Source organism: Macrobrachium rosenbergii, chromosome 11 (genome assembly GCF_040412425.1).
Source record: "Macrobrachium rosenbergii isolate ZJJX-2024 chromosome 11, ASM4041242v1, whole genome shotgun sequence".
NCBI lineage: Eukaryota > Metazoa > Arthropoda > Malacostraca > Decapoda > Palaemonidae > Macrobrachium > Macrobrachium rosenbergii.
In genome coordinates this window covers 23,501,031-23,525,572 of record NC_089751.1, presented here as the reverse complement: position 1 = coordinate 23,525,572, position 24,542 = coordinate 23,501,031, and the positions used below count along the sequence as shown (strand labels likewise).

The 24,542-nt window shown below is 42.2% G+C and overlaps 1 protein-coding gene across 2 annotated transcripts in view; it reads right to left on the bottom strand.

Moving 5' to 3' along the window:
• The window catches only part of Polr1C (RNA polymerase I and III subunit C), a 63,863-nt gene that overhangs the window by 28,081 nt on the left and 11,240 nt on the right, over positions 1 to 24,542 (bottom strand). Inside the window, exons 2-4 of one of the 2 annotated variants that reach the window (XM_067111335.1) lie at positions 13,783 to 13,962; positions 12,802 to 12,934; positions 2,389 to 2,508 (exon numbers count right to left, since the gene is read on the bottom strand). In XM_067111335.1, coding sequence (XP_066967436.1) covers positions 2,389 to 2,508; positions 12,802 to 12,934; positions 13,783 to 13,962 — 433 coding nt within the window. The remainder of the gene's footprint in view (positions 1 to 2,388; positions 2,509 to 12,801; positions 12,935 to 13,782; positions 13,963 to 24,542) is intronic. The other variant, XM_067111336.1, reaches the window with a different exon arrangement.

The following is a 24,542-nucleotide window of genomic DNA, read 5'->3' as shown; positions in this document are numbered from 1 at the left end:
TGTCTTACCTAACGCTACATCAACCTCAGAACTTACACCTTGAGTGGGAAGGGGGCATCTGCTGCCAACACTGTCTGCTCTGCGCTGGGGGGCAGAACCTACCTTCGAGGCTTGTCGTTCTCCATGACCCCTGGCACCCGTTAGGGCTGGTTCTGGAACAGGCAAGGGGGCTGAAAAAGAACGCTTAGAATCAACTATGCTACTACTACCACTTCTCTATTCTCAGTTAACTTACTCATCAGGCTAGAAAATAGGCTAGGCATACTGGATGATAACCTGTCCTCTAACTTCTTGAATAACTCTGAATCTAACTCTTCCTTATCTACTGATTGTAACTCTACAGCTGGTCCTGACCTGCGCTTACTCTTCGAGGCTAAGGATTTTCTGTTTCATATAATCCTACATTTGATTTACTGGCCAAGACCTACACTTGTCACATTTCTGACTGATACTACACTGAACCTTCCTACATAAAATAGAAACAGAATGTCGATCATGTTTGAAGATGCTCATCCTACGCTTGCAGGTTGTGCAGGACCGATAAGCGGCAGCATCTCCAGCAGAAGGCTCGGTCATTGAAGCTGTAGACTAAGTGGAAGCAGTGGCACTAGCAGACTGCAACGTCTTCTTGTCTGACTTATCCATAACGAGTCCAAAGTACCGATCCAAAGTCAAAACCGGGAGAGAAGTTCCAAATCCAGTCAATAAAGTGTAAATCCAGGAGAAAAGGTGTTGAAAACAGTCCAAAGTCGTAATCTGATATCCAAATTCTTTAAATGGGGGTTGGGCTAAATGACCAAAAGTTCACCTGATGCAGGACACACCCACACAGCACGGGGAACTAATAACAATTGGGGATGTTGGCTGACATTTGCAGCAGTGTTGTCAACGGCACCTCAGGTAACTCATTTGACAAGATTTTACCTGTAGCGTTGGTAATGCTGACAGTTAATTATCCACTTTGTAGGTAAATTTATGGGGATATAGTTCGGGCTGGTCAGTGACCAGGGCTAATTCAGGTGCTCAGGGAGTGTGTTGCAATATCAGTTGTTTACCAATGAACGCCAGAAGTGTAACAGGAGGTGGCGGTCGTTGTCCTCTTGTCAGACTGTCCTTCCCCTACAAATAAAGTTGCCATTTACCGCTAATTTACCTCATAGTGTTACCAACTGACGTTCCTACAATTTGTGTAAGAGGAAAGAGCATTTCGCCTCTGAATTCAGTAGCGCACCATCCTTGAAAGAGGTAGGATGTGCTACTATGTTAAGGGCATTGTGATATGGGATGCGGCCGACCGAGATATGCCATCGGTGACACTTAACCGGTTAATAATAAGGTTTTTATCTTACTTTACGGGTATGGTTTGTGTATATAAATACACTTTACAGCAAAAAAGAAAATGGAACTTCAATACTATGAGAAAAAACAAATAACTCAATTAGTTGTCACGGTTTTGTAAGACAATTATTAAATTTGTATTAAAGATTTGTTTAATTTGTATTAAACATTTTATAGATATTTTGCTGTGTTTACATTAATATTAATATTTCAAAATTAGCAAATCATTGTTATAAGCACTTTAGGGGTGTATATACTTAAGAGTAACAGTTTTAGGGGGGTAATCTAAGATGATGTTGGGTGTTTTGGGATTGATGGTTTGGGGTGTATTTTTGTTTGAAATATTAAAATTATTTTAGTATGATAATTTAAGGTATATTTTCATTTGAACAATTAAATTAGGCAGTGAACTGTTAAAATACGCAGTTATAATAATTTTACAGTAGTTTAAGGGGTACAGGGTATAAATATAATTGTACTTATGGCAAAAACGTGCATTCATGTACATATACAACGATATATCGGAGTCTCTTTTAAAGCGGGGTAGGCTCGGATGCTTTAATCTGTTATCTCAGTGAGTTACTGTATACAACTGCATAATGCATTGTATTTCTAATATCAATATTACTAATATCATAACATTAGAAATTCATTGGTATTTTGAATATCCATGACAGGGAAGTTCTGAAGGTAAATCGATGCAGGAATGTGGAAAAGTACAACTTTTGATTAACCTTTGATTTCAAATACAGTATTACAATAGTTTTTAAGGTAACTGTTATGCAGTGACCTAACACCCTAATTACTCATATTACAGGAACACTACTTAAGCTGCAGATACCTTTGGTAAATATCAATCTGCCATGCTGGAGAGTTGTTAACTGTCAACATGCTACAGTCTACTCATTTGTGGTTCAGTAGCCAACTTTTGTGGTGCTAATATATCTCCAGAACTACATCTGTCAGTGCTTAGTGTTTCCCTATTTCTCAGCTGAAACCCAAATACCAAAATTCCGTTGTGTCCATCAACATAATGTTGACTAGTCTTACCTTTTCTATTGAGATAAATGACATCAGCATCTGTTTCATTGCTTGCTGCTCTTGGGTTTTTCTGGCATTTAGTTTTAAGTTCATACTTGACAGAATCTTGTGCACCCCATTCAGTGTCATCTGAAATAGTAATTGGTGTCATCTTTTTCGAGTGTTTTAGTAAATTATGCCAATCTTAAAGCATTTATAAAAAATAAAATTGATTTTTTCTTTATACAAACTGATCAGTTTACCGTGTCCTTTGTCTTGCCTCCCTTCCCAGACACGTTTAAAAACAAATAGCATCCAGCTGGCTATCTGCATTTCTGGGCTCACAAGTCCCTGCATCAGCAATCAAAACCATTGGTCTATGCATAAAAGAAAAGAAACACTCCTACCTACAGCTTTCATAACTAAAAGTAAGACTGCCAGCCAATACGACAAAGAGTTGTCAAGAGTTGGGTGATAGAGCGCGACAAAGAAAGGAATGGGTTGGTGTTGGAGGGAGCTCTGTCGCTCCCCCAGCTCTGGGGGGGGGGATTGGGTTATTTTAACTTTAAACAACTGCGAACAAACGACAGCAGTCTAATTTCACAGAGACCAACTGGCTTGTTGCCTATTGTTTTTGGGGCTTAAGTTCCTCATATATATGTATTTACAGGTGTAGGTATGTGGATGTATATGTGTATGCATATATATGCAGTATTTTTATGTTTTTATTGAATGTTTAGGATTCAATGTTGTTAGTTTGTCATGGGCATGAAAGGTACATGCAAATATTAGTTCTGCAGGTTAGTATGAAACAAATTAAATTTAGGCCAACGGCCAAGCTCCGGAAACTATGAGGCGAGGTCATTCAGCCCTGAGAGGAAAACTGAAAGTAAAGAGGTTTTAAAAGTGTAAGAGGAGGAAAACCTCACAGTTGCAATATGTAACAATTGTTAGGAGAGGATGGAAAGCTGGAAGAAGAGAATATGAAAGGAGTTATAGTTAAAGGCATCAAAGAGGCTGCAGCTAGGGGCCAAAGAGATGCTGTAAAGAACCTTAAGTAATGCTTACAGTGCACCACATGAGATGCACTGACAGCACTACCCCCTATGGGGGAATTATTTCATAAACCTAGAGAGGAATTTCAGAACACCTATCTTGCCAATGAAATCTCCTCTATATCTTCTACAAAATACTGCCTCAAAGGAACTGACAAAACGACCTCTAACTTTACAGTAGTGAGGGAATAAGGCTTCATCTCCTGTACAGAAATCCTGAGACTAATAGCCAATGTGAAGTGCAAACCCAAAGGATGCTGCTCTGTAACTGGATTGTGATGAGCTAATGTAGCCTCTTCTAAATAAAGTAGGAAACCTCTACACCAACTTCATAGAGGGTTGGATAGTACTAGGTGTAAAAGCAATGACAGTAAAGGTTCTGCTAGTATTATCAGTATAAAATACTGAACAGGCATTTTGTGCTTTGACTGTTCTGGGCATTCCTATGACAAAAGCCCATACCTGAGCTCTTGGGGTGATTGTAACACCACAGGGGCTGGACCAGTCCTTACATATTTTGCAAGGCACATCCAGGGTACAAAAATTACATTTTTATGATAAAATAAAGTTTTATATATACTTACCAAGTATTTACATTGCTCTTACTTCCTACTTTTCATGGCAGCTTGAGCTTTAAATTACATGGTAGCACTCATATTGTTTTGGTGTAGGTAACAGACCCCGCCCACTTTCGGGGAAGAATAGGTACAACTAGCTCAGGTATTCAATTCGTTCATGCATAATGTCCATTAGAGGGGAGGTGGGAGGGCTCCGATCATGTAATTACTTGTTAAGTATATATATAAAACTTTATTTTATTATAAAAATGTCATTTTTATATAAGTAACTTACCAAGTAATTACATTGCTAAATCCCATATGTGGACACTAACTACTCAAAAATACTCAGTCATGGAGATGAATTTGAAATAGATATGTAGCCAGCATTGGACAATGCTTGTAACCTTACCTGTTGAGAGAGCTACAGCAGACAGGTACTGCCTCTGGTCGGTGCTTATCATCAACCTGTAGTGGCGCAGCAGTAAAGCTGAGAATCGCCGCTACTTTACCGGGGTGCCTTGCCGCTAAGGAGTACTCCGATGGTTGCTAAAGCCTTTTACAAAAGGGTATGCCCCTCCCCTGGGTATGGTACAAGAAAATTTGACCAAATACATTGTTACCTACACCGTAACGTAAAACACCAAATCCATCCATTAGAAGACTGGTGGGTACTCCGGGTACATAGTACCCCCAGGCTCCCATAACTCAATCACCTAAATTCAAGGCGAGGAGATAGAGAAATAGGAGACATGCTCTTACCCTTTCTCCCCCAATACCAAGCCAGCCACAGATAACGATCTTAATGTACTGCAGTTTTCATAAGTGGTTTCTACATCACGCAAATAATTAGAGGCAAACACAAATCTGCACGTCCAGTATGTAGATTGAAGAATAGTCTGACAGTGACAGATTGCATTTAAAAGCCAGTGAAGTGGTGACTGTCTGGACTTCGTGGGCTTTAACTTTCAATAAAGGTAGGGCCTCTTTCTGAATTCCTGTGGGGTTCAGAGATCACTTCTCTAGGAAAGAGGGATAACGCATTCATGGGCATAGAACGAGGTATGTTCTTTACGGAACACCAGGGGTTACGAGAGGGGCTTCTGATGCTCTACCTCTCTCCAGGTAACATTTTAAGGCTCTGACCAGACAGAGAATTCTCTCCTGGTCTGTAGGTCCCAGGATATCTGTAAGGTTCTTGATAAAGAACAAAAGGGGCCAAGGATTGGCTGGGGTTTCGTTCTTTGCAAGAAACCCAAGTGTAAACATGCAGACTGCATCACCTTGTGAAAAGCCAACCTGCTTGTCCAAGGCTGTACTCCACTAACTCTTTTGGGTGTCGCTAGAGCAACCAAAAAGAGTCTTCCTCGTTAAGTCTGTCAAGGAAGATGTATGAATAGGCTCGAAGGGAGGTCCTGAGAGCCAACGAAGCACAACGCCTAGTTCCGAGGAATAGAAGGCAGTCTATGTCCCCTCGAAGTATCGAAAGATTTAATCAAGTCATTAAGATCCCGACTTGTTGCAAGATCCAAACCTCTGTGCCTAAAGACATAACTGAGCATGGATCTACAGGAAGATTAAAAATTGGCTATTTGAGCTAAAGTGGTCTCAGAAGCCGCGATACTGTTTCTTTGACACCAGTCATGAAAAAAATGACCACTTAGCCTGATAGACATTGGATGAAGATTATTGTCTACAGTTGGCAATAGCCTCTGCAGCTGCCTTTGAAAATCCTTTCACTCTGACAAGCTCCCTGACAATCTGAAGCTCATCAGAGCGAGAGTGGACAAACCTAGATGATAGTGGAGGAAATGAGATTGCTGATTGTTTGAGAAGACTTCGACACTGTGGAAGAAATCTTGGGAAGTCCACTAAGAGGCTTAGAAGGTCCAGGAACCATTCCCTCTGCAGCCAAAACAGGGCCACTGGCGTCATCGACGAGTTGCTGTGAGATTGAAACTTGTTGATGACTTCCCTCACCATACTGAATGGCAGGAAGGCATACTGTACATGTCCAGGTCAGACCAATCCTGGCGCATTGCATCTGTTGCCCAAGCCAGAGGGTCCGAAACTGACAAGCAATACAGGGGAAGACAATGATTTTATGACATCTGCAAGAACGTTTATCTTGCCCTGAATGAAGTGGGTGACGATCCGAGTAGGGTTGTTCTGGGCCCAAATGAGAAGATCTCTGGCTGCCTAGCAAAGACAAAAAGTGAGTATGCCTCTTTGATTCCTTATGCAGGCCAGGGCCGTCATGTTGTCCAAGTGGAATGCAATTGTTTTGTTGTGCGTCACCGCAGCAAAATGCCGAAGAGCCAGGTGTATCGTTTTCAGCTCCTTTACATTGATGTGGAACAATCTTTCTTCTTGCGACCACGTCCCTGCAACTTCCGAGTTCTGTAAATGAGCTCCCAATCCCAGGTCTGAAGCGTCTGAGAACAAGGTTGGGCTTGGGTTCAGAGGGAATAAACACTTCCCTACCAAGAACCTCTCTTCTCTCAGTCACCCCAAAAGGTCCTCCTTGATTTCGGGAGTAATGGGGAAGACAAATGAATCCGGAGACGTCTTCTTGCGTCAACTTGCTTTTTGGAAGAACTGCAAGGGTCTCGAGTACTGTCTCCCTAACAGCACAAGCTTCTCTATGGACGAAAGAGTGCCCAAGAGGCTCATCCACTCTTTGGCTGAGAAGGAAGGAAGAATGAGAAATTTCTGAATCGTCTGCAGGCAGGAAAGAATTCTTCTCTGAGATGGAAAAGCCCGAAAACTCTGATGAGTCCATTATCATCCCTAAATAGACGATCAACTGAGTTGGGACTAGTTGTGACTTGGAAAAGTTAAACAGAAGGCCCAGATCCTGGACAAGGGAGAGTCTTCTGTAAGTCCTCCGTGCAACAGTTTCTCGACGGGGAGCGTAGGAGCCAGTCATTGAGATACTGGCATGTATTGATGCCTATCAAATGTAGCTACTTTGCTACTAGGGCGAGAACCCTGGTGAAGACCTGTGGGGTTGTTGAAAGACAAAAACAGAGGGCCCGAAACTGGTTGATCCTGCCCTGGAACACAAATCTCAAGTACTTTCTGGATTCTGGGTGGACTGGAATGTGAAAGTATGCGTGCTCCCTGTCTATCATAACCATCCAATCCCCTTGATGAATGGAGGACAGTACTGACCGACTGGTTTCCATCCTGAATTTCATGGTCTTTACGAAAAAATTCAGAGCACTCAAGTCCAGGACAGGTCTCCACCCTCCCGATGAATTCATGTCTTTCACAACTTCCATGGCCCCTTTTTTGAGCCTATGGAGTAGGTCGCCAAGTTGATGGGCTCCGACGCCAATGGGGGGCTTTGCGTGGAATGGGATTGAGTACCCCCTCTCTCAAAACTTCTATCACCCATGGTTCCGCACTCTTGACTTCCCATTTCCTCTAAAAATAGAGAAGTCTTGCTCCCAATGGCACACGGAGGACTGGATCCTCACTTGCTAGCAGAGGGTCTGGTAGACGACTTGATGACTGTGCGCAAAGCACGGGGCTTGGTACGCGGTTGGGACTGATACCATGCTCTGCTGCCACAAAAAGGCCGCTGTTGCAGAGGAGAGGCCACCCTTACACTAACAGGTGCCACAGGTGTCTGAATCGGCTGCTTTGGGCATTTAGTGGACTGCATTAGCAAGTCCTTGGTAGTCTTCTTCTGAAGCTCCAAAGCTACACGCTCCAAAGTAGCTGTGGGAAATAGACTATCTCGGTCCAACGGGGTGAAGAGCAGAGACGACTTCTGAGAAGGAGTGACCCCTTTAGTGACCAACAAACACCCCAGCTCCCTCTTCTTCAATATGCCTAAGGCAAAGAGAGAGCATTCAATTCTTGCAATCCATCTCGAACCGCCTTGCCCGCACAGGATAACTCCTAGCCAGTCTTCAGTAAAACTGTCCGGTAGAGCTGTGCAATCTTCAGTCTTCTTTGTCAAAGCACCCACTGTCCAATCAAGGAAGCTGAATATTTCAAAGACATTGAATATGTCTTTCACTAAATGATCCAACTCCGTTGCTGAAAAGCCTATCTTGGCCAAAGGACGAGATCGAAGAAGAAGGTAAGTCCATTTGTTCTCACACTGTAGTCGAAGGTTTCTTTAAAAGGCTCAAGATGTCATCGAGACGACAATGAATCAGTTCCAGAGAGGAGTCTTGCGCCACCAGAATGCTGACACTAGTTTGAATCTGGCTGCATTGGATGATTAGCAGTAGTGGTATGAGATGTTAAACATCCTCCACTCGGGTGCTCGTAATCCACTGCACCAACGTATGTCACTGGGCGTTCGAGTGCTACTGAACATTCGAAACCTACTGTAGTACCAGCCACTGGCCACTTGACGCCAGCCTGACACCAGACGAGTGATTGCCCGCTTAGGACGATTGGGCACCAAAATGGTGGTTAAAGCGCTTGGCTCGGAAAGCACGCTCACCTCCGCTCGGGCGCTCGTAATCCACTGCATTAACATATGTCACTGGGCGTTCGACTGCTATCAGATGTTCGAAATGTAAGGCAGTATCACCAACTAGCCGCTTGACGCCAGCCAAACGCCTGATGCCAGATGTGTGATCGGCCATAATTCTGCCTTCCCTCACTGGCGCTCGGCCGACGCTGAAAGCACCCCCACTGGGTGCTCGGCTGATACCGGCAGCTCGGCTCTCTTCTTAAACAAGAGTTGCGGTACAAGCAGAAGTTGCAAGGAGGTTCAGAAATCTGTCCTAGATCTCTGGAATGCTTACACATAAGCAGAGGATTGCGCTTGGGAGCTGCTGACTTTTACAAAAATGACTGCGCCTCCTTTCCATGTCGGAATTGGGTTCCCTCCCCAACATGTCATGCACATACAGTAAGGCCCCCCCTCCCGTATTCGCAGGGGATGCGTACCACAAACCCCCCCCGCAAATAGCTAAAACCAGCAAATATTCAGAACCCTTCTAAAAACTCTTAGTACTGCCTATTTTGATAGTTCAAACACACACAAAGCAAACTAAAAATGCTTATACAGGTATTATCCTACTTACGATGGGGTTAGGTAAAAAAAAAAAAAAAAAAAAAAACACCATTTGTTGGAAAAAATGTAAGAAATACCAAAACGCATCTCGAACATAGCCTAGCCTACACTAGGGTATTCGGTACCATGTATACATACATACTGTAGCCTAGCCTACACTATAAAATATACTGACTATTAATATCAGCTAATTCTGGAGGTTCATGCAAAGTGACTTATGATAATTCAATACAAAGAGAAATTGAATAACAAACAAGAATTAGCTTTGCCTACACTATGGTATATTGTAAACATACACGGTAGCATAGCCTACATTATACAGTACTCTACTCTATATTCACATATCGTATTATACAAACGTCAACATAACGAATATGCATCTTTTCCATGAATCTTTTAAAATGCTATGCATTAATTCATTGTATCCAATAATATATTGTATATATTCTTATATTGCTTTTGTATTATAAATTGCGATAACAGCAATCAATGTTTTGGACTTTTGGTTTGGAAATGTTTATGCGGCATTTATTTTGCCGCATTTAACTCAGTTCAGAGCGCTTTTCTTGCTTCTAGTTAGCGTAAATGAATCTCTAGATTCTAGATACTTTATTTATAAGGAGCAAGGTTATTTTTCGTTATACGAAGTGTTTTTAAGTCGAAATATAACTAAAATACGTCTCGTTGTGAAATTAATTTATCTATTTTTGTTAATAGACAACGATTGACGATGGCCGTTTGGGGGTGTTTGTTTTGTGTAGAAAAAATTCAAGATTCCGTTCACTATTCTCACTGGATTTCATCATAATACAAGCTTTACGTATTTATCATTTATCGGTGTAAAAATAACAGTAATGTGTTCGTTCATGCCCAGTAGTTTTGATTAAAATACTCTCTCTCCGATTTTAATTACGATTGAGTTTCATCCATGTTGCCGATGCATGATAATTTACAGTATAGTCATTAGCAGCTTGAAGATTGTTTTCTCAGCTTTAGCTAAACTTGCAGCTTAAATTTAGTAGTATATTTCCTCGACGAGCTTTTATCCATACCGAATAAGGGTATAATGTAAAAATATATCAGTCCTATTCTACTTAACGTCATTTGTGCCATAACCTACGGTAATTGTTCATTACCGTATGATGGTTGAAATACCATTTATGTTGTTATCCAATTCGGTTATAAGCAAAACAACAGTTTCTTGTTCGGCTGTTTATGGCTGTACGCATTTACGCTACAGTGTAACATTACTAACAATACTTTTATCATTCTCTTTTACTTTTTTAACTAGAAGATGGGATAAAGAGATGGAGGAAAAGTTGTCTATTGTAATTTGGTCTCTGGCTGATTACCCTGTTGCCTGCACCAATACAAAATTTAAAAATATTTTATAAATAATACTGTCGTATTGGTATTAACTGCTTACCCCATTGCAAAATTGAATTATCATAAGGTGAATTATCGTAACTCGAGCATCATCTGAGTATTATAATAGTTTCATCACAAAAAGTGCATTTAGTTATGAAAATGAGATGAAAATACAGTATTTAGTCAATATTTCTCAGTGAAAAATAACACGAATGGGTGAATTTTCCGCAAATAATGGATAGATACGTTCAAAGGAGAAATCCATGAATACGTGAGTCCATGAATTGTGAGACCGTGAATATGGGGGGTTTACTGTATACTCGTAAGCCTTTTCAATGGCTGACCATCGAAAACTGCGGACAGCAGGATCGACTGAGGAGTAACTATCCAGAGGCAAAATCCCCTATGGACTCCCATGGACCGACAGTATGCCTCCTCCCAGGTTTAGGGGAGTCTGACAGGGACCGAGTTTAGGAGATCTGTAAGACGCCTTTTCAGTGGCTGTCTGTCGATACCTGGGACTGGCAACAGGCCACTGAGGGGGCAACTACCCATGGGCAAACCTCACCGACCCCCTTTGGACGTTCGGTTTGCCTCCTCCCAGGTTTAAGGGAGTTTGACAGGTACCTAGGTCTAGAAGCATTGGCGGGACAAGTAGCCACCTCCTGCACTGACACGACACTTGCACTAACATTTTTTGCACTCAATTGATTCATTAAGATCATAACAGAAGCGCCCAATTGGGTTACAGTATCTACCATAATGCTAAACTTCTTATCTACTCAGGCTTCAAGTCTGGCTAAGGCACTGGGCTCGGAAGGTAGGGAGCCAGGTAAAGGAGTTACAGGTAGAGATAAGAGGGCTTGGAATAGGGGAAAAAGCTGTCATAGGAGTCAAAAGGACAGCCACCTCTGGACAATGCTGCAACTTAACCTCAGCTTTAGCAGCTGCCTTTCTCTCTCTCTCTCTGTCTCTTTGAAGTCTTGCTAAATGAGAATTTAAAGTCTCCCATTTCCCCTGATCCCACTGTTTACACTCGTCATAGTTAATGTCAGGAGAACAATTTTGCCCTCTACAAGAGGTCCAGATAGTATGAGTGTCATACTTAGCAGCAGATGTCAGTCTTGTCCTGCAGACCTTTCTGCAACACATAATACTATGAGCACTTGAGTCTGACATATTCAGTCACAATTAAGGAAAAAAGCTGATTAGCGCTATCAAAAACTACAATGTACTTCACCAAATTCGGCGATGTCCGCAAACAACCGGTGAAAACAAATCAAAACAAAAGCTACCCAACATCCGATGTTCAGTCGATGAGCGGCAGGAACGAACTGAACACCCAAGCCAGTTGTACCTATTCTTCTCAGAAAGTGGGCGGGGTCTGTTACCTACACCAAAACCATATGAGTGCTACCGCATAATTTAAAACTCAAGCTGCCACGAAAAGTAGGAACTAATAGCAATGTAATTACTTGATAAGTTACTTATATAAAACTAACCCTCAATCACTAAATACTCTCTACACTTCAGCCCATTAGAATTGCTGATGCATTCAACACTGAACCATTATGGAAATTTGATATGAAAAATGAGTTATCTGACTCATTGTAAGAGGGTTAAAATTATATACTAAAACTTGAAACTGAATATTGTGCTGCATAATTCAATCAGAGAATCACATAAAGATCTAAGCAGCTGAGTAATCTTTGCTTGCAAAAATAAATCTATGTAATAATTACAGTTACAGGCCAACAACTCAGACTGTAACTTACAGTAAATTACTCAAATAGGAAACTATGAACAAATGAATATGTAAAACAAATTTACTCTGCAATTACCTAACATGAGCATAAGAAACAAAAGAACTGCAATATGCATAAAAAAAGTCAGTGAAATCCTTTGAGTAAAACTGATAAGCTATTAACATGTCCACAATCATATTAAATTTCCATACTAAGTATAAGAAGGACTGACTGCTGTCCAAGATAAATAAGGTAAAGCAAGAGCTGCTTAAGTTCTGGGGAGGAGTCAACAGGTCTGCTCAGATTGGCAGATACACTTGATATGACAATTCTCTGCCAATAAAAGGACTTGGAAACCTGGCTGTGCAGAGGATAAGCTGAATTCTTTGTTTTTAAATGTGCCTGTGGGCCCGGGCTTATACACCCGAAGGCAGCTGTAAAGTGATGATTTTTTAATACTAAAACATAGGAGTTAATCATTTTTCTTTTGTGCTTTCTAAGTACACTAAATATACTTTTATTCAGTCAATGTAAGCTGAAAATTTTTTTTAACCATCCTTATACAGGTATCTAGTACTGGAGATGATGATAATAATAATAATAATAATAATAATAATAATAATAATAATAATAACAATAATTTTTAATAATAATAATAATTATGGAAGACAAACCTGCGTTCCTAAATTCAAAAAACCGAGGATCAACTTTTAATGGGACAAGTCCAAGTCTATGGGCGAGAACTTCATCCTGAATGATGCTTGTGTTATTGTACATATAAACTTTTTCTATGGCCATAGTTGCAACCTGCAAAAAATACAGTATTAAACATTCAGTTGTTCATCACAAACTCACAAATGTGAGGGCGAGGCTAGATTACTGGAATGGAATCATGAAGGTAGGCCAGGTCACTGCCTGACAGACAATGTATCGTAATCCATCCATGAGTTGTATCAACCTGTTCAGGACTGATTATATATTGACATGGTGGAAAGCTAGAAATTTTCATAGATTGAGATTCCTCCTATAAAGGAAAAACTGAAAACTTAACAAAAAGGGAAACCTTGGCAGAATGATTATTCATTGAAGGATCTCACTTTACTCCATTCCCAGCAATCTTACCCTTTTCTTTTTACGTTCAAGTCTGTGGTCTGACTCTCAATGTAGTGCAAGGTTGGGTAAGAAACAACATACCCTTGAGGAAAAAAAAAACCTGACTCCCACAAAAAGGGGCCCTCATAGGAACAAATACTTTTTAGAAGGCACTGTTATAAAACCATATAAAAATGTTACAGTAATTATCACATAATTTTTAATACAACACTTATACAGTACACAGCTACATTTAGTACATTTAGCATTCCCAATCTACTTCAACTATACTGGTATCTTAAGATTTTTCTGATAATTTTCAAATTTACAACATTTACTTGACTTGATTTTTCAATTAGTAAAAATAAAGAATGAAACTCTACTAATAATATAGACTAACTTTTTTACAACTACATTTTGAAATACTGTTTATGCAAAAAATCAAAGCAGATTAAAACCGATAACTTTCAAGAAGGTACTTGATGTTTCAAATAATTAAAAACTAAACAACTACTCTATAAAATTTTATGAAGACTTGTTGAAATCACTTATTCTGTATTTACCTCAGCCAAGATAATTCTTCTGTAAGCATTAATTAGGGCTACTGGAAAGCCTAGAAAATCCACTTCCAAATTTATTGGATCCATCTTTATAATTTTCACTTCAAAACTGTAGTTAGAAGCTGCATCTTCTTGTTTCTCCTTTGTCTTTCTTCCTTTAGCAGTGGTATTTCTTTTGGCATCCTGTAAGTGAAAGTTAGCAATTAAATGAAAACATATAAAAAAATCACCACCTTAATTAAATACACTAAGAGGACAACTGAAACCCTTGTACATGAAGTCTTCTAATGGAACAATGATGAAAAATATTTATATGATGCAAGGTTGATGGGATCAGTTGGCCACTGTTTTAATCTAGCACAGGTCTCCTGTAACATGAAGGGGAGAAAAAGCATTACTTTACTTAAGCAAAGAATGTAACTAATTAACTTCTTGAAAGTTGAAAGATTATAGAAATTAGGTACAGGTGATAAGCCAAGCAAGATCCATTATATTTTTATATAAATGATACACTGTTATAAAAATATTTTTATGATAAAATAAAGTTTTATATATATTTACCCAGTAATTACTTAGCTAAGACTTTCTACTTGAACAGCAGCTTAAAATTTTGAAATTTGCAGTAGCGATTTTTTTGTTCTGTGTAGGTGACAAGATCCCGCCCACTTTCGGGGTAAGAGAGAGGAACAACTAAGCCAATAGATCAATTTACTTATGCAAAAAAAATCCAAGCGTGGGGAGGGGGGGGCGGGCTTCATCCGTAATTACTAGGTAAGTACAGTATATATAAAACTTTATTTTATCATAAAAATATCATTTTTATACAAGTAACCTTACCCAGTAATTACTTAGATGATTCCACATTGAAAGGTGGTGGGGAATCATGGACAGTAAAATAACAATCTACATATGAAAAGTAATGACCTAAAATATGCTAACACTGAGATAATGTTTGTTGTTTCCTTACCTGGTGAGAGAGCTGTGCAGATAATTACCGCTTCTGTTTGGCACTCATCTCAACCTGTAGAGATGTGACGGTATGGTCAGAGTCGTCTCTATGGAGGTGGGATATTCTGCAGCAAAGGACTGATCCGAAGGCTGACAGAACATACAGCAGGAACTTTGTGACGAAGGTGAATACCGAAGGTCAACAAAGCTCATATCATTGCCCCTGCCCATGGGCGCAGAACCAAAAAACAACAAAAAAACCAGCAATAGAATCACCAACACCATAAAAATTAACATGACCACTACCCAACACTAAAAAACAGGTGGGCACTTCACTCTTGTACCCTTCAGGATTCCCCAGAACTCGACACCAAGAACAAGAAGAGCTAAATACAGTACACAGGAAGGGATACTTCCTACACTTCCTCACCCATCACTACGCCAGCCATGGACATCGTTCCTAGTGTACTGCAGTTTTCGTAAACAGTTTCCACATCCTGCAGATAGTGCATTGCAAACACTGCCTTGCTTCTCCAATACGTTGCTTGAGGAATGGAGGATAAGGCAAGCTTGTGCTTGAAAGCTACTGATGTAGTGACTGCCCTTACATCATGAGTTTCAACTTTCAAGTCATTTTCCTCCACTTGGGAGTGAGATTCAATAATAAGATCCCTCAAAAAGAAGGAAATGACATTAGATAAAGGTCTAGAGGGATTTTTGACTGAGCACCACAAATTATAAAACTGGCCTCTAATTTTCTTGGTTCGGTGCACTCTTTCCTCCTCTTCTGTGCCTAAAATATCAGATAGATTCTTAATGGTGAAAGAACGAGGCCAAAGGCCAAGGGCGTCTTACAAACTGCTCCAATGAGGCCAGTGTGCCTAAAAGACTCATCCACTGAATTGCTGTGCACAAATGAACAGCAAGAAACAGGTCCACCTTCCTTAAACAGTCCTCCACTCTTTTGGGGGACGGCAAAGCCCCAAAACTCTGTGAGTCTATCAGAATCCCCAAATAGAGAATTCTCTGAGTGGGAATTAGTTGAGATTTCTGGTGATTCAATAAAAGACCTAAATCTTGGGTCAGGCAAATTGTCTTCTGTAAGTCCTCCATGCATTGATCCTTCGTGGGAGAGCGAAGTAGCCAGTCATCTAAATAAAACAAGATCTTTACCCCTGCTAGATGAAGCCAACCTGCCAGGGGAGTAAGTACCCTCGTAAAAACTTGTGGGGCAGTTGAGAGGCTGAAACAAAGAGCTCTGAACTGATAAACTTGGCCCCTGAAGACAAACCTGAGGTATTTTCTTGAATCCTTGTGAATAGGGATATGAAAATATGTGTCCTGCAAGTCTAGGAAGATGGAAGCAAGAACCGACTGTGTTGTCTCCATATTGAATTTTGTCTTCTCTATGAAAGCATTTAAAGCGCTAACGTCCAGCACTGGTCTCTAGCCCCCGTGAAGACTTGGGCACTACGAATAGTCAAGTGTAAAACCCCTCCTCACTCATTCTATGGCCTTCTTGCTGATAAGAGAGGAAACCTCCTCTGAGAGGGTGGAAACCTCTCCAATCCTTTGGAGTAAGCTGTCAAGGCGACGGGAGTGTTGGTCAAGGGAGGCCTCTCCCTGAAGGGGATAGAATAACCCTCCTTGAGTACTTCGACCACCCACCGGTCTGCCCCTCTCGAACTCCATCTCTCCCAGAAGAGAAGGAGCCTTGCACCCACTGGGGCATGGAGGACTGAGGTCTCACTTGCAGGCTGAAGGTTTAGTTGATGACTTCTTGATGGTTCAGGGTGTGAACCTAACTGATCCTCTGGGCTTAGATTGAGATCTCTGCCTGCCACCCCCCCGAAAGGGCCTAGACAGCAGAGGAGAAGAAGTCCTGGTGAGTACTCTCTGTCGCTTCGTTAACTGTGTCAGAAGATCCTGGGTAGACTTCTTATGCAGGCTAGAAACAATCACAATCTCACTAATGGTTGTCTATGGGAAAAGATGATGATTGTCCAGCAGAGAAAATAAAAGCGCTGACTTTTGGGATGAAGTAACACCTTTAGACGTAAAGGAAACCCAACGTTCTCTGTGAACTGTCTCTGACTGCTTTGCCAATGCAAGAGAGAAAGCCCAGAAGTTCCAAAGAGTAATCAGGTGGAACCAATGGCTCTTGAACTTTCTTGGCAAGAGCGCCTGAACACCAGTTCATAAAACTTAAAACTTCAAAAGTCTTAAAAAGACTTCAGGAGGCGGTCCATCACTTGTGCCGAAAAGAATACCTTTGCTAATTGTAGAGCAGATCTACAGCCTGCGTCAACGAGACCAGAGAAGTCTCCCTGGAAGGAGGCAGTCACTCCCAGGGAAGGAGCTTCCCCAGTAGCATAAGACAAGTAGAGAGACCTAGAAAGATGAAAAGGAGGGACACTAAAGCAGGCCTTCCCCTGCTCCCTCTTCTCGGAAAGCCAGTTCTCCACTTCACTAAGGCCCTTCTTGGATGAGGACAAGAGAACCAACTTGGGTAGTCCAACAGTGTCCAAAGGCTGCCTACTCATCTTGAAAGATGAAGCCGGGGACGAAGGAGTCACAGGCGAAAAGAAATCTGAGAAATTCTGGAGTAAAAACTTCAGAAGTGACATGTAAGGAGTTGTTGGAGAATCTTGATTTAAATCCTCTTCAGATGAAACTGGAGACAAGGAGGCATCCGGGGGAGGTGCCTTAGCAGTGGATGGCCCGTGAAGAAGTCGCAGAATGTTATTCAACTTGCGCTGAAGAAGAGCTAAAGCTGGATCCAAACTTGAAGCAGACTGACAATTCGACGCTGAACTGGAAGAAGCTGGTGCTTGAAGCTTACTGGTTGGTTCCCCCAAGGCACTGGCAGCAGGTGGAAGAGAAGATGCACCACGACGTGTTGGAGCCCTAGAGTGAGAGGATGCATCAGGGAAATCGGGCGCTGCTTGAGGAGGGTGCTCATCGTACAAAAAACATTCATCAAGCACAGGGCGCTCGGCCAAATCCAGGCACTTAGATGAAGAAATACGCTGTACATGAGAAGAAGGGTGCTTCAGTCAGAAGGAAGATGCTTCTCAGACGAAGAGGAGTGACTAAATACTAGTTCCTGGCGTCCAGGAGAGGAGAAGCTTTCAGGGCTGTCCCACTTACTGCAAAAGGGTTGAGGACTAAGAGGAGGCTCCCTCAACCTTTTGCTGGGAAGTCAGGGAGCTAGATCCTTGGAAGAAGAACGCCTCTTCAAGGAACGTGACTCGTTGGGAAAAAGCCATTGGCGCCTACAGTATGGCAAAGAATCTCCCGAACTAGACAAGAGCTGATGCACATCCAAGACGCCTTCCAACGGCTGTCTCTTGAAGCAACCTGGGATGCAACAGGCTGGTGGGGACTGCTCGTGGGCAAACCTCACTGACCTCCCTTGGGCTAACGGTATGCCTCCTCCCTGGTTCAGGGGAGTATTGCAGTGACCGATGCCTAGGGGAATCAGTGGGACAAACAGCCACCTCCTCCACTAACACTTCACTTTCACTTTTCTTATCGAACTTACCCATAAGGACACGCATCGATGCCCCTACTTGGGCCACCATACCTACCACCATATTAATTCTCTGTTCAAATTTATTTTCCAATCAGGAAAAAACAATGCTGAAAGGCTACCATACAAAGTATACTTCACTGGATGGGAAGAAACAACAATTGTCAAAACCAAGCTCCTTAGTCAACACAGTGTATGGATGATACAAGCACCAGAAACAAATTGATCTATTGGTTTAGTTGTTCCTCTCTCTTACCCCGAAAGTGGGCAGGGTCTTGTCACCACAAAAAACAAAAGATTTGCTACCGCGAATTTCAAAATTTAAGCTGCCGTTCGAATAGAAACTCTTAGCTAAGTAATTACTGGGTAAGTTACTTATTTAAAACGACAGGTTTCATAACATATTTACATTGTAAAAGCTTATGCACTGGTAACATTAAATTTCATGTATCTAACATAGGCTAGGTTGGGGACTTTTACATCAAGCTATGAATACAGTACTAGGTAACCAAGATTTCTTTTTTAAATTCTATGTCCTATAATAATTACTGAAAAAGGATTTTGACAAAGGAAAAATCTATTTCTGGAGAGGGGCCCGTGTCACCCGGTGAAATAGTCCATTCAGCACTTATTTCTAGGTAATTCCGTTGCTAGATACCAGAGAAAGCTAAATGAAATGCTGGAGTTACTACCCCCAGAGCGAGCTCCACTAGATGGAGTCGTGTATGGAAAAGGGTGAACTACAAAAACACGGAACCTTATCCTATAGAGATTCCCAATGTCAAAAGTCCCAACGAGAGAGGTGCCGATACAAGCCCATGCACTACTCAAGGACTGTATACAAGGCAACACTAGCCGCATTCCATGTTAGCACCCACCTCACTAGAATGAAGTTTATCAAGGGAGGGAGAGAATGAAAAACAGGGTGGGTCATGACACGGGCCCCTCTCCAGAAATAGATTTTTCCTTTGTCAAAATCCTTTTTCTGATCGGGTCCCGTGTCACCCGGTGAAATAGTAACAGAGAAATAAACATCATTCTTATGCTATTAAAGACTTAAATAGAAACGTTGAAAACTAGGAGAATTCTACCCTGAACATAAGTAAGGTCCTCTAAGTTCATGTAATGAAAATAATGTAAGTGGTCACCGTCTAAGATCATGAGCTTTAGAATAGCACCTGAATAGGCTTGTATTAAGAAAATACTTCCTGCCTAATAGCAGACCCAATGACAGTGCCCCCCTTTTTAAAGGAGAGGACCTGACAAAATTGCGAGGTCCTGTCTAAAAAGCCTGCAAAGGAGAAAACTGGACACACATTAAAATATCAAATTCTTAATTTGCATTTTTTCTATGTATACAAACAAATGCTTTTTATACAGGAGAATCCCTCAGTGGTGGGCTGGAATCGGTCATTCAAACTTTGTAGCAAGGAAGTTAGCTGGTGGTAGGTGGGAGAATTGGGGAGAAACTCCCTTTCACCTGCTGTCATCAAGCACTTTTCCTTCAGTATCAATGATGATGCGGTGTAACCTGAGGTGAGACCAGAAAAGGCCCTGGTTTGTGTATCTAAGAAAAATACAAATCACTTTAAAAATCTGCGATTTGTTCTTATTGGAATACAAAGCATTGCCCTTCAGGAGGAAGACCTACTCTTTGTTGGGAGGTTGTCTCTCAATTGACTGGCAAGTTGAATCTCCAGTCAGAAATGTCATGTTCTTGGTCATGATATTGAGCAGGGGAGCACTGTCTCCTGTAACCTAAAAGGTCTAGAATAGGGAGGCTGAAATGATTGGGCCCTGAGAGGTGTCTTGAATTCTCACTCATCTAGGAAACCTTGGGAAACCAGAAAGGCAACTAAAATCTAGTCAATATTAAACTGATGGGTTCAGATTATGGCTCTATTGCTGGTCACCACCCACCTCTTGTTAAAAGGGAGAGAGGAGAGGAGAGTGTCACATCTTGTAGGCTGAGGCTCTAAAATATGATGTTTGAGTGTATCTTGCCTTAATCTGTGCCAGTTTCAAGCTGCTACCTTACAGAGGGAGGAAGAGAACGAAGGAAAAAAAGAGGGGAACAAGTCACCTGACCATTCAACCCTGCCTCATGTCCTACATGTACCTTGGGCATGATGCTTTTCTGTCTAAGAAGAGCTGGGGTGACTACACAACCTGAGTAACCATCACAGGTTGCAAAGAGAAGGTATCCAGGGATTTGTGAGCCCTATCCCACGGCATTATGAGGTAAAGGTTGTCTAATGTCTTTAGAGCTGGCCCAAGGCATAAGCAAACTAAGCGGCTGTTTGGGTCCCCAACGCCATCAGGGAGCCCCCAAGAGCTCTTGGAAAATATTAAATTAATTAAAATTTGAAAAGCAAAAATAAATAAATAAAATACAAATTAGGTAAAAAATTAAGAAAAAATTTCCCAATTGTCCAATTATTGGATAAATGTACAGTATTGGATTCCAATACATTTAGTCAAGACTAAAAATAATCTAAACACTGAAATAGTTTGGTATCTGGTTATTAAGGCAGTGCCAGTCAGTGTCTTGCACTTATTACAAGATAAGAAGAGGTGAAATGTAAATCCCTTCAGTAGGCCTGCACTAATATATTTTAGGTTAAGGTTCATCTTCACATCTACCACTTTCGTACATACAGTAAACCCCCCGTATTCGCGGGGGATGTGTAACCCCCCCCCAGCGAAAAGCTAAAATCTGCGAATACTTAAAACCTCTCTAAAAACACTTAGAACTGCCTATTTTGATAGTTTAAACACAAGAAAAACCCTCTAAAAATGCTTATACCTGAGTATTTTAATAGTTTTACCACAAAAAGCGCATTCAGTCATGAAAATGATATGAAAATATGATATTTTTATGATAAAATAAAGTTTGTTCATACTTACCTGGCAGATATATATATAGCTGTATTCTCCGAAAGGGACCGACAGAAATTCAAAAACTTACGGCACACGCAGATGGGCCAGGTGGTTAGTACCCATTCCCGCCGCTGGGAGGCGGGCATCAGGAACCATTCCCATTTTCTATTCAGATTTTCTAGAAACTAGAACTACTGTCTCCTGAGGGAAGGAGGGCGGGTACTATGATTATATATATCTGCCAGGTAAGTATGAACAAAATGATATTTTAATGATAAAATAAAGTTTGTTCATACTTACCTGGCAGATATATATACAGCTGTATTTCTCCGAAAATCCGACAGAATTTCAAAACTTATGTGCACACGCAGTGTGGCCAGGTGGTTAGTACTCATTCCCGCCGCTGGGTGGCGGGAATCGGAACCATTCCCATTTTCTATTCAGATTTTCTAGTGCCACTGTCTCCTGAGGGGAGGTGGGTGGGCACTATAATTATATATATCTGCCAGGTAAGTATGAACAAACTTTATTTTATCATTAAAATATCATTTTGTTCATGAAACTTACCTGTCAGATATATACAGCTGAATCCCACCATTGGAGGTGGGTAGAGACAGAATAGGATTTAGGAAACAAAAGATGTAGGCGATTGACGCCTTGGTTCCTTACCTGTTAGCATAGCTGACTTCGAGGTTACTGTCACCCAAGCCTGCTTCTGCTTTACTAGATTCTCCAGCAAGGTAGGGACCTATAAAGCTGGTGAGATCTAGATGACCTGTCCACGGGGCGAGACCACAATGGGACTAGATCATATGACCATACTGAGAGGGAAAAAGAGCAACAACCAACCACCTGACCGAGCCTAACTAAGCCATTGAACCTAATATAGGCTAAAGATTGGGACGTCCACATCGGTGGCCACCCAACAACCGAGAATACAAAAACCAAGATTAAAAATACCACCTAACCCCTAAAGGATAGGATGAGTATTGCCCTCTTCTCCCAACATTGTGTCTTATGGAAACGTATGGTCCCAGCGAAGAACAGTCCTCAAAAGTTGACTTCACATCTCGTAAGTAATGCTTTTAAAACTGAATTACTCCGCCAGAAGGTGGTACCCAGAAGATCGTTAAGAGACATATTCTTCTGGAAAGCCACCTGAAGTCGCGATGGCTCTCACTTCGTGAGCTTTCACTTTAAGAAGCCTCATGTCCTCTTCTTGGCAGGAAGAATGAGCCTCTTTGATGGTACTTCTTAAAAAGAATGACAGAGCATTCTTGGACATAGGCAAGTCAGGTCTTCTAACCGAACACCACAGATTGTCCGACGGGCCTCGGCTTTCTTTCGTCCTGGCTAAGTAGAATTTGAGAGCCCTGACAGGGCACAAGACTCTCTCTGATTCTTGTCCAAGAATCTCCGTCAAACCTTTGATTTCAAACGTCTTGGGCCACGGGTTTGAAGGATTTTCATTTTTGGCAAGAAAAAATGGACTTAGGGAGCAAACGGCATTAGGACCCCTAAAGCCAAGGTGCTTGCTAATAGCCTGAACTTCACTAACCCTCTTCGCCGTCGCCAGAGAAGTTAGGAAAATTGCCTTTCTAGTCACGTTCTTGAGAGAAGCAGAAGACATAGGTTCAAAAGGACTTGACATAAGAAATTTTAGGACCACATCTAGGTTCCAAGGAGGAGTCATGGGCCTAGGAACCTTAACAGTTTCAAAGGATCTCAAGAGATCGTGGAGATCCTTGTTGTCGGCTAAGTCAAGGCCCCTGTGTCGGAAGACTGCCGACAGCATACTTTTATAGCCTTTAATGGTAGAGACTGCCAGTTTTTCTTTCTCCCTGAGATGTAGAAGGAAGTCCGCTATTTGAGGCACAGAGGTCGTGGTCGAGGAAATCCCGCTGCTCTTGCACCATCTCCTAAAATTGGCCCACTTCGATTGATAGACTGAATTAGAAGAGGGTCGTCTGGCACTGGCGATAGCCTTTGCCACTGCTCTCGAAAACCCCTCGCTCTTGCCAAAGAGATAGTCTGAATGCAGTTAGACTCAGAGCGGGAGGTTTTTGTGGAATCTTAGAAATGGGGCTGCCTGAGAAGATCTACTCTCAGGGGAGTGTCCTTGGGAAGTCCACAAGGAAGGTCATGACCTCTGTGAACCAATCCGCTGCTGGCCAAAAGGGGCTATTAAAGTCATCCTTGTTCCTTAAAAAGAGACGCTGAGAATTTCCTGATCACTTCTCCCAGGATCTTGAAGGGAGGAAAAGCGCAAAAAAGATCAGGCCTTTCCAGTCCCAGAGGAGGGCATCTACTGCTAAGGCTCCCGGATCTAAGACAGGGGAGCAATAAAGAGGAAGCCTCTTTGTTCTAAACGTTGCAAAGAGGTCTACTAGGGGACGTCCCCATAACTTCCACAGATCCAGACACACCTCCTCGTGAAGGGTCCATTCTGTCGGCAGAAGTTGATGCTGCCGACTGAGAAGGTCCGGCGACGGATATTCTCTACGCCCGCGATGAACCTTGTGAGAATCGTGATCCCCGAGCATGAGTCCAAAGCAGGATCTCCTTTGCCAAGTTGAACAGGAACGGGAGCAGTACCCCCTGCTTCTTGAGGTAAGCTAAGGCTGTGGTGTTGTCGAATTCACCTGAACAACTCGGCCTGACACACGCACTTTTCCCTGCAGGATCAGAATGCTCTGGAGCTTCCCCGGCGAGGCCCTAAAGAACAGCGCCCTGGAAGGCGCCCTGAAGAGCATCCGATCGGGAGCCCAACCTAAGCGTCATGCTGAGCGCCAACCCGAACGTCCTGTGCAGCAGCGAGAAATAAGCGCCCTGACGAGCAGCTAATGAAGAGTCCTGGATAGCTGCTTTTCCTGAGGCGTCGTGATGATGACGAGAGTCACGAAAGAGGAACTCGTGAGCTGTGAGGACGACAGGCTGGCTAAGAAGCAGGAGATGGAGACGAAGAAAAAAGGAGCAGGGAGACGGGACTTCCTGGACTTCTTAATGGAAGCCTCAAGTCCTTTTGCAATCCGGTTCTGATTCCTTCTCGGCCAGAAGAGAGGCCAACTGACGCTGCATATCTCGTGAAGATACTCTTGGAAGGAGAGGTCTCATATCCAGGAGGAGAGGAGAGCCACGGGAAAGAAGAGGGGCGAGGAGACGCCTCTTCTTCCTCACAGGAGCAAGAACAGCTCTCTCCTTAGAGCGACTGGGGCGTTCTTAAACGTCCTCCTCTGACGACCACGGGTCCTCTTCTGTGGCGGGAAAGCTTCAAAATCCCGCACAGACGGAGAAAACTGACGTGAAGCGTCATCTCTAAAGCTCCTCTTCAGTGGGCGAGAGTCCTGCGAGAATTCCAACCCCTAAACGGGGGAGGACGCCTCGGAGGACGAAAAGCAGTCCA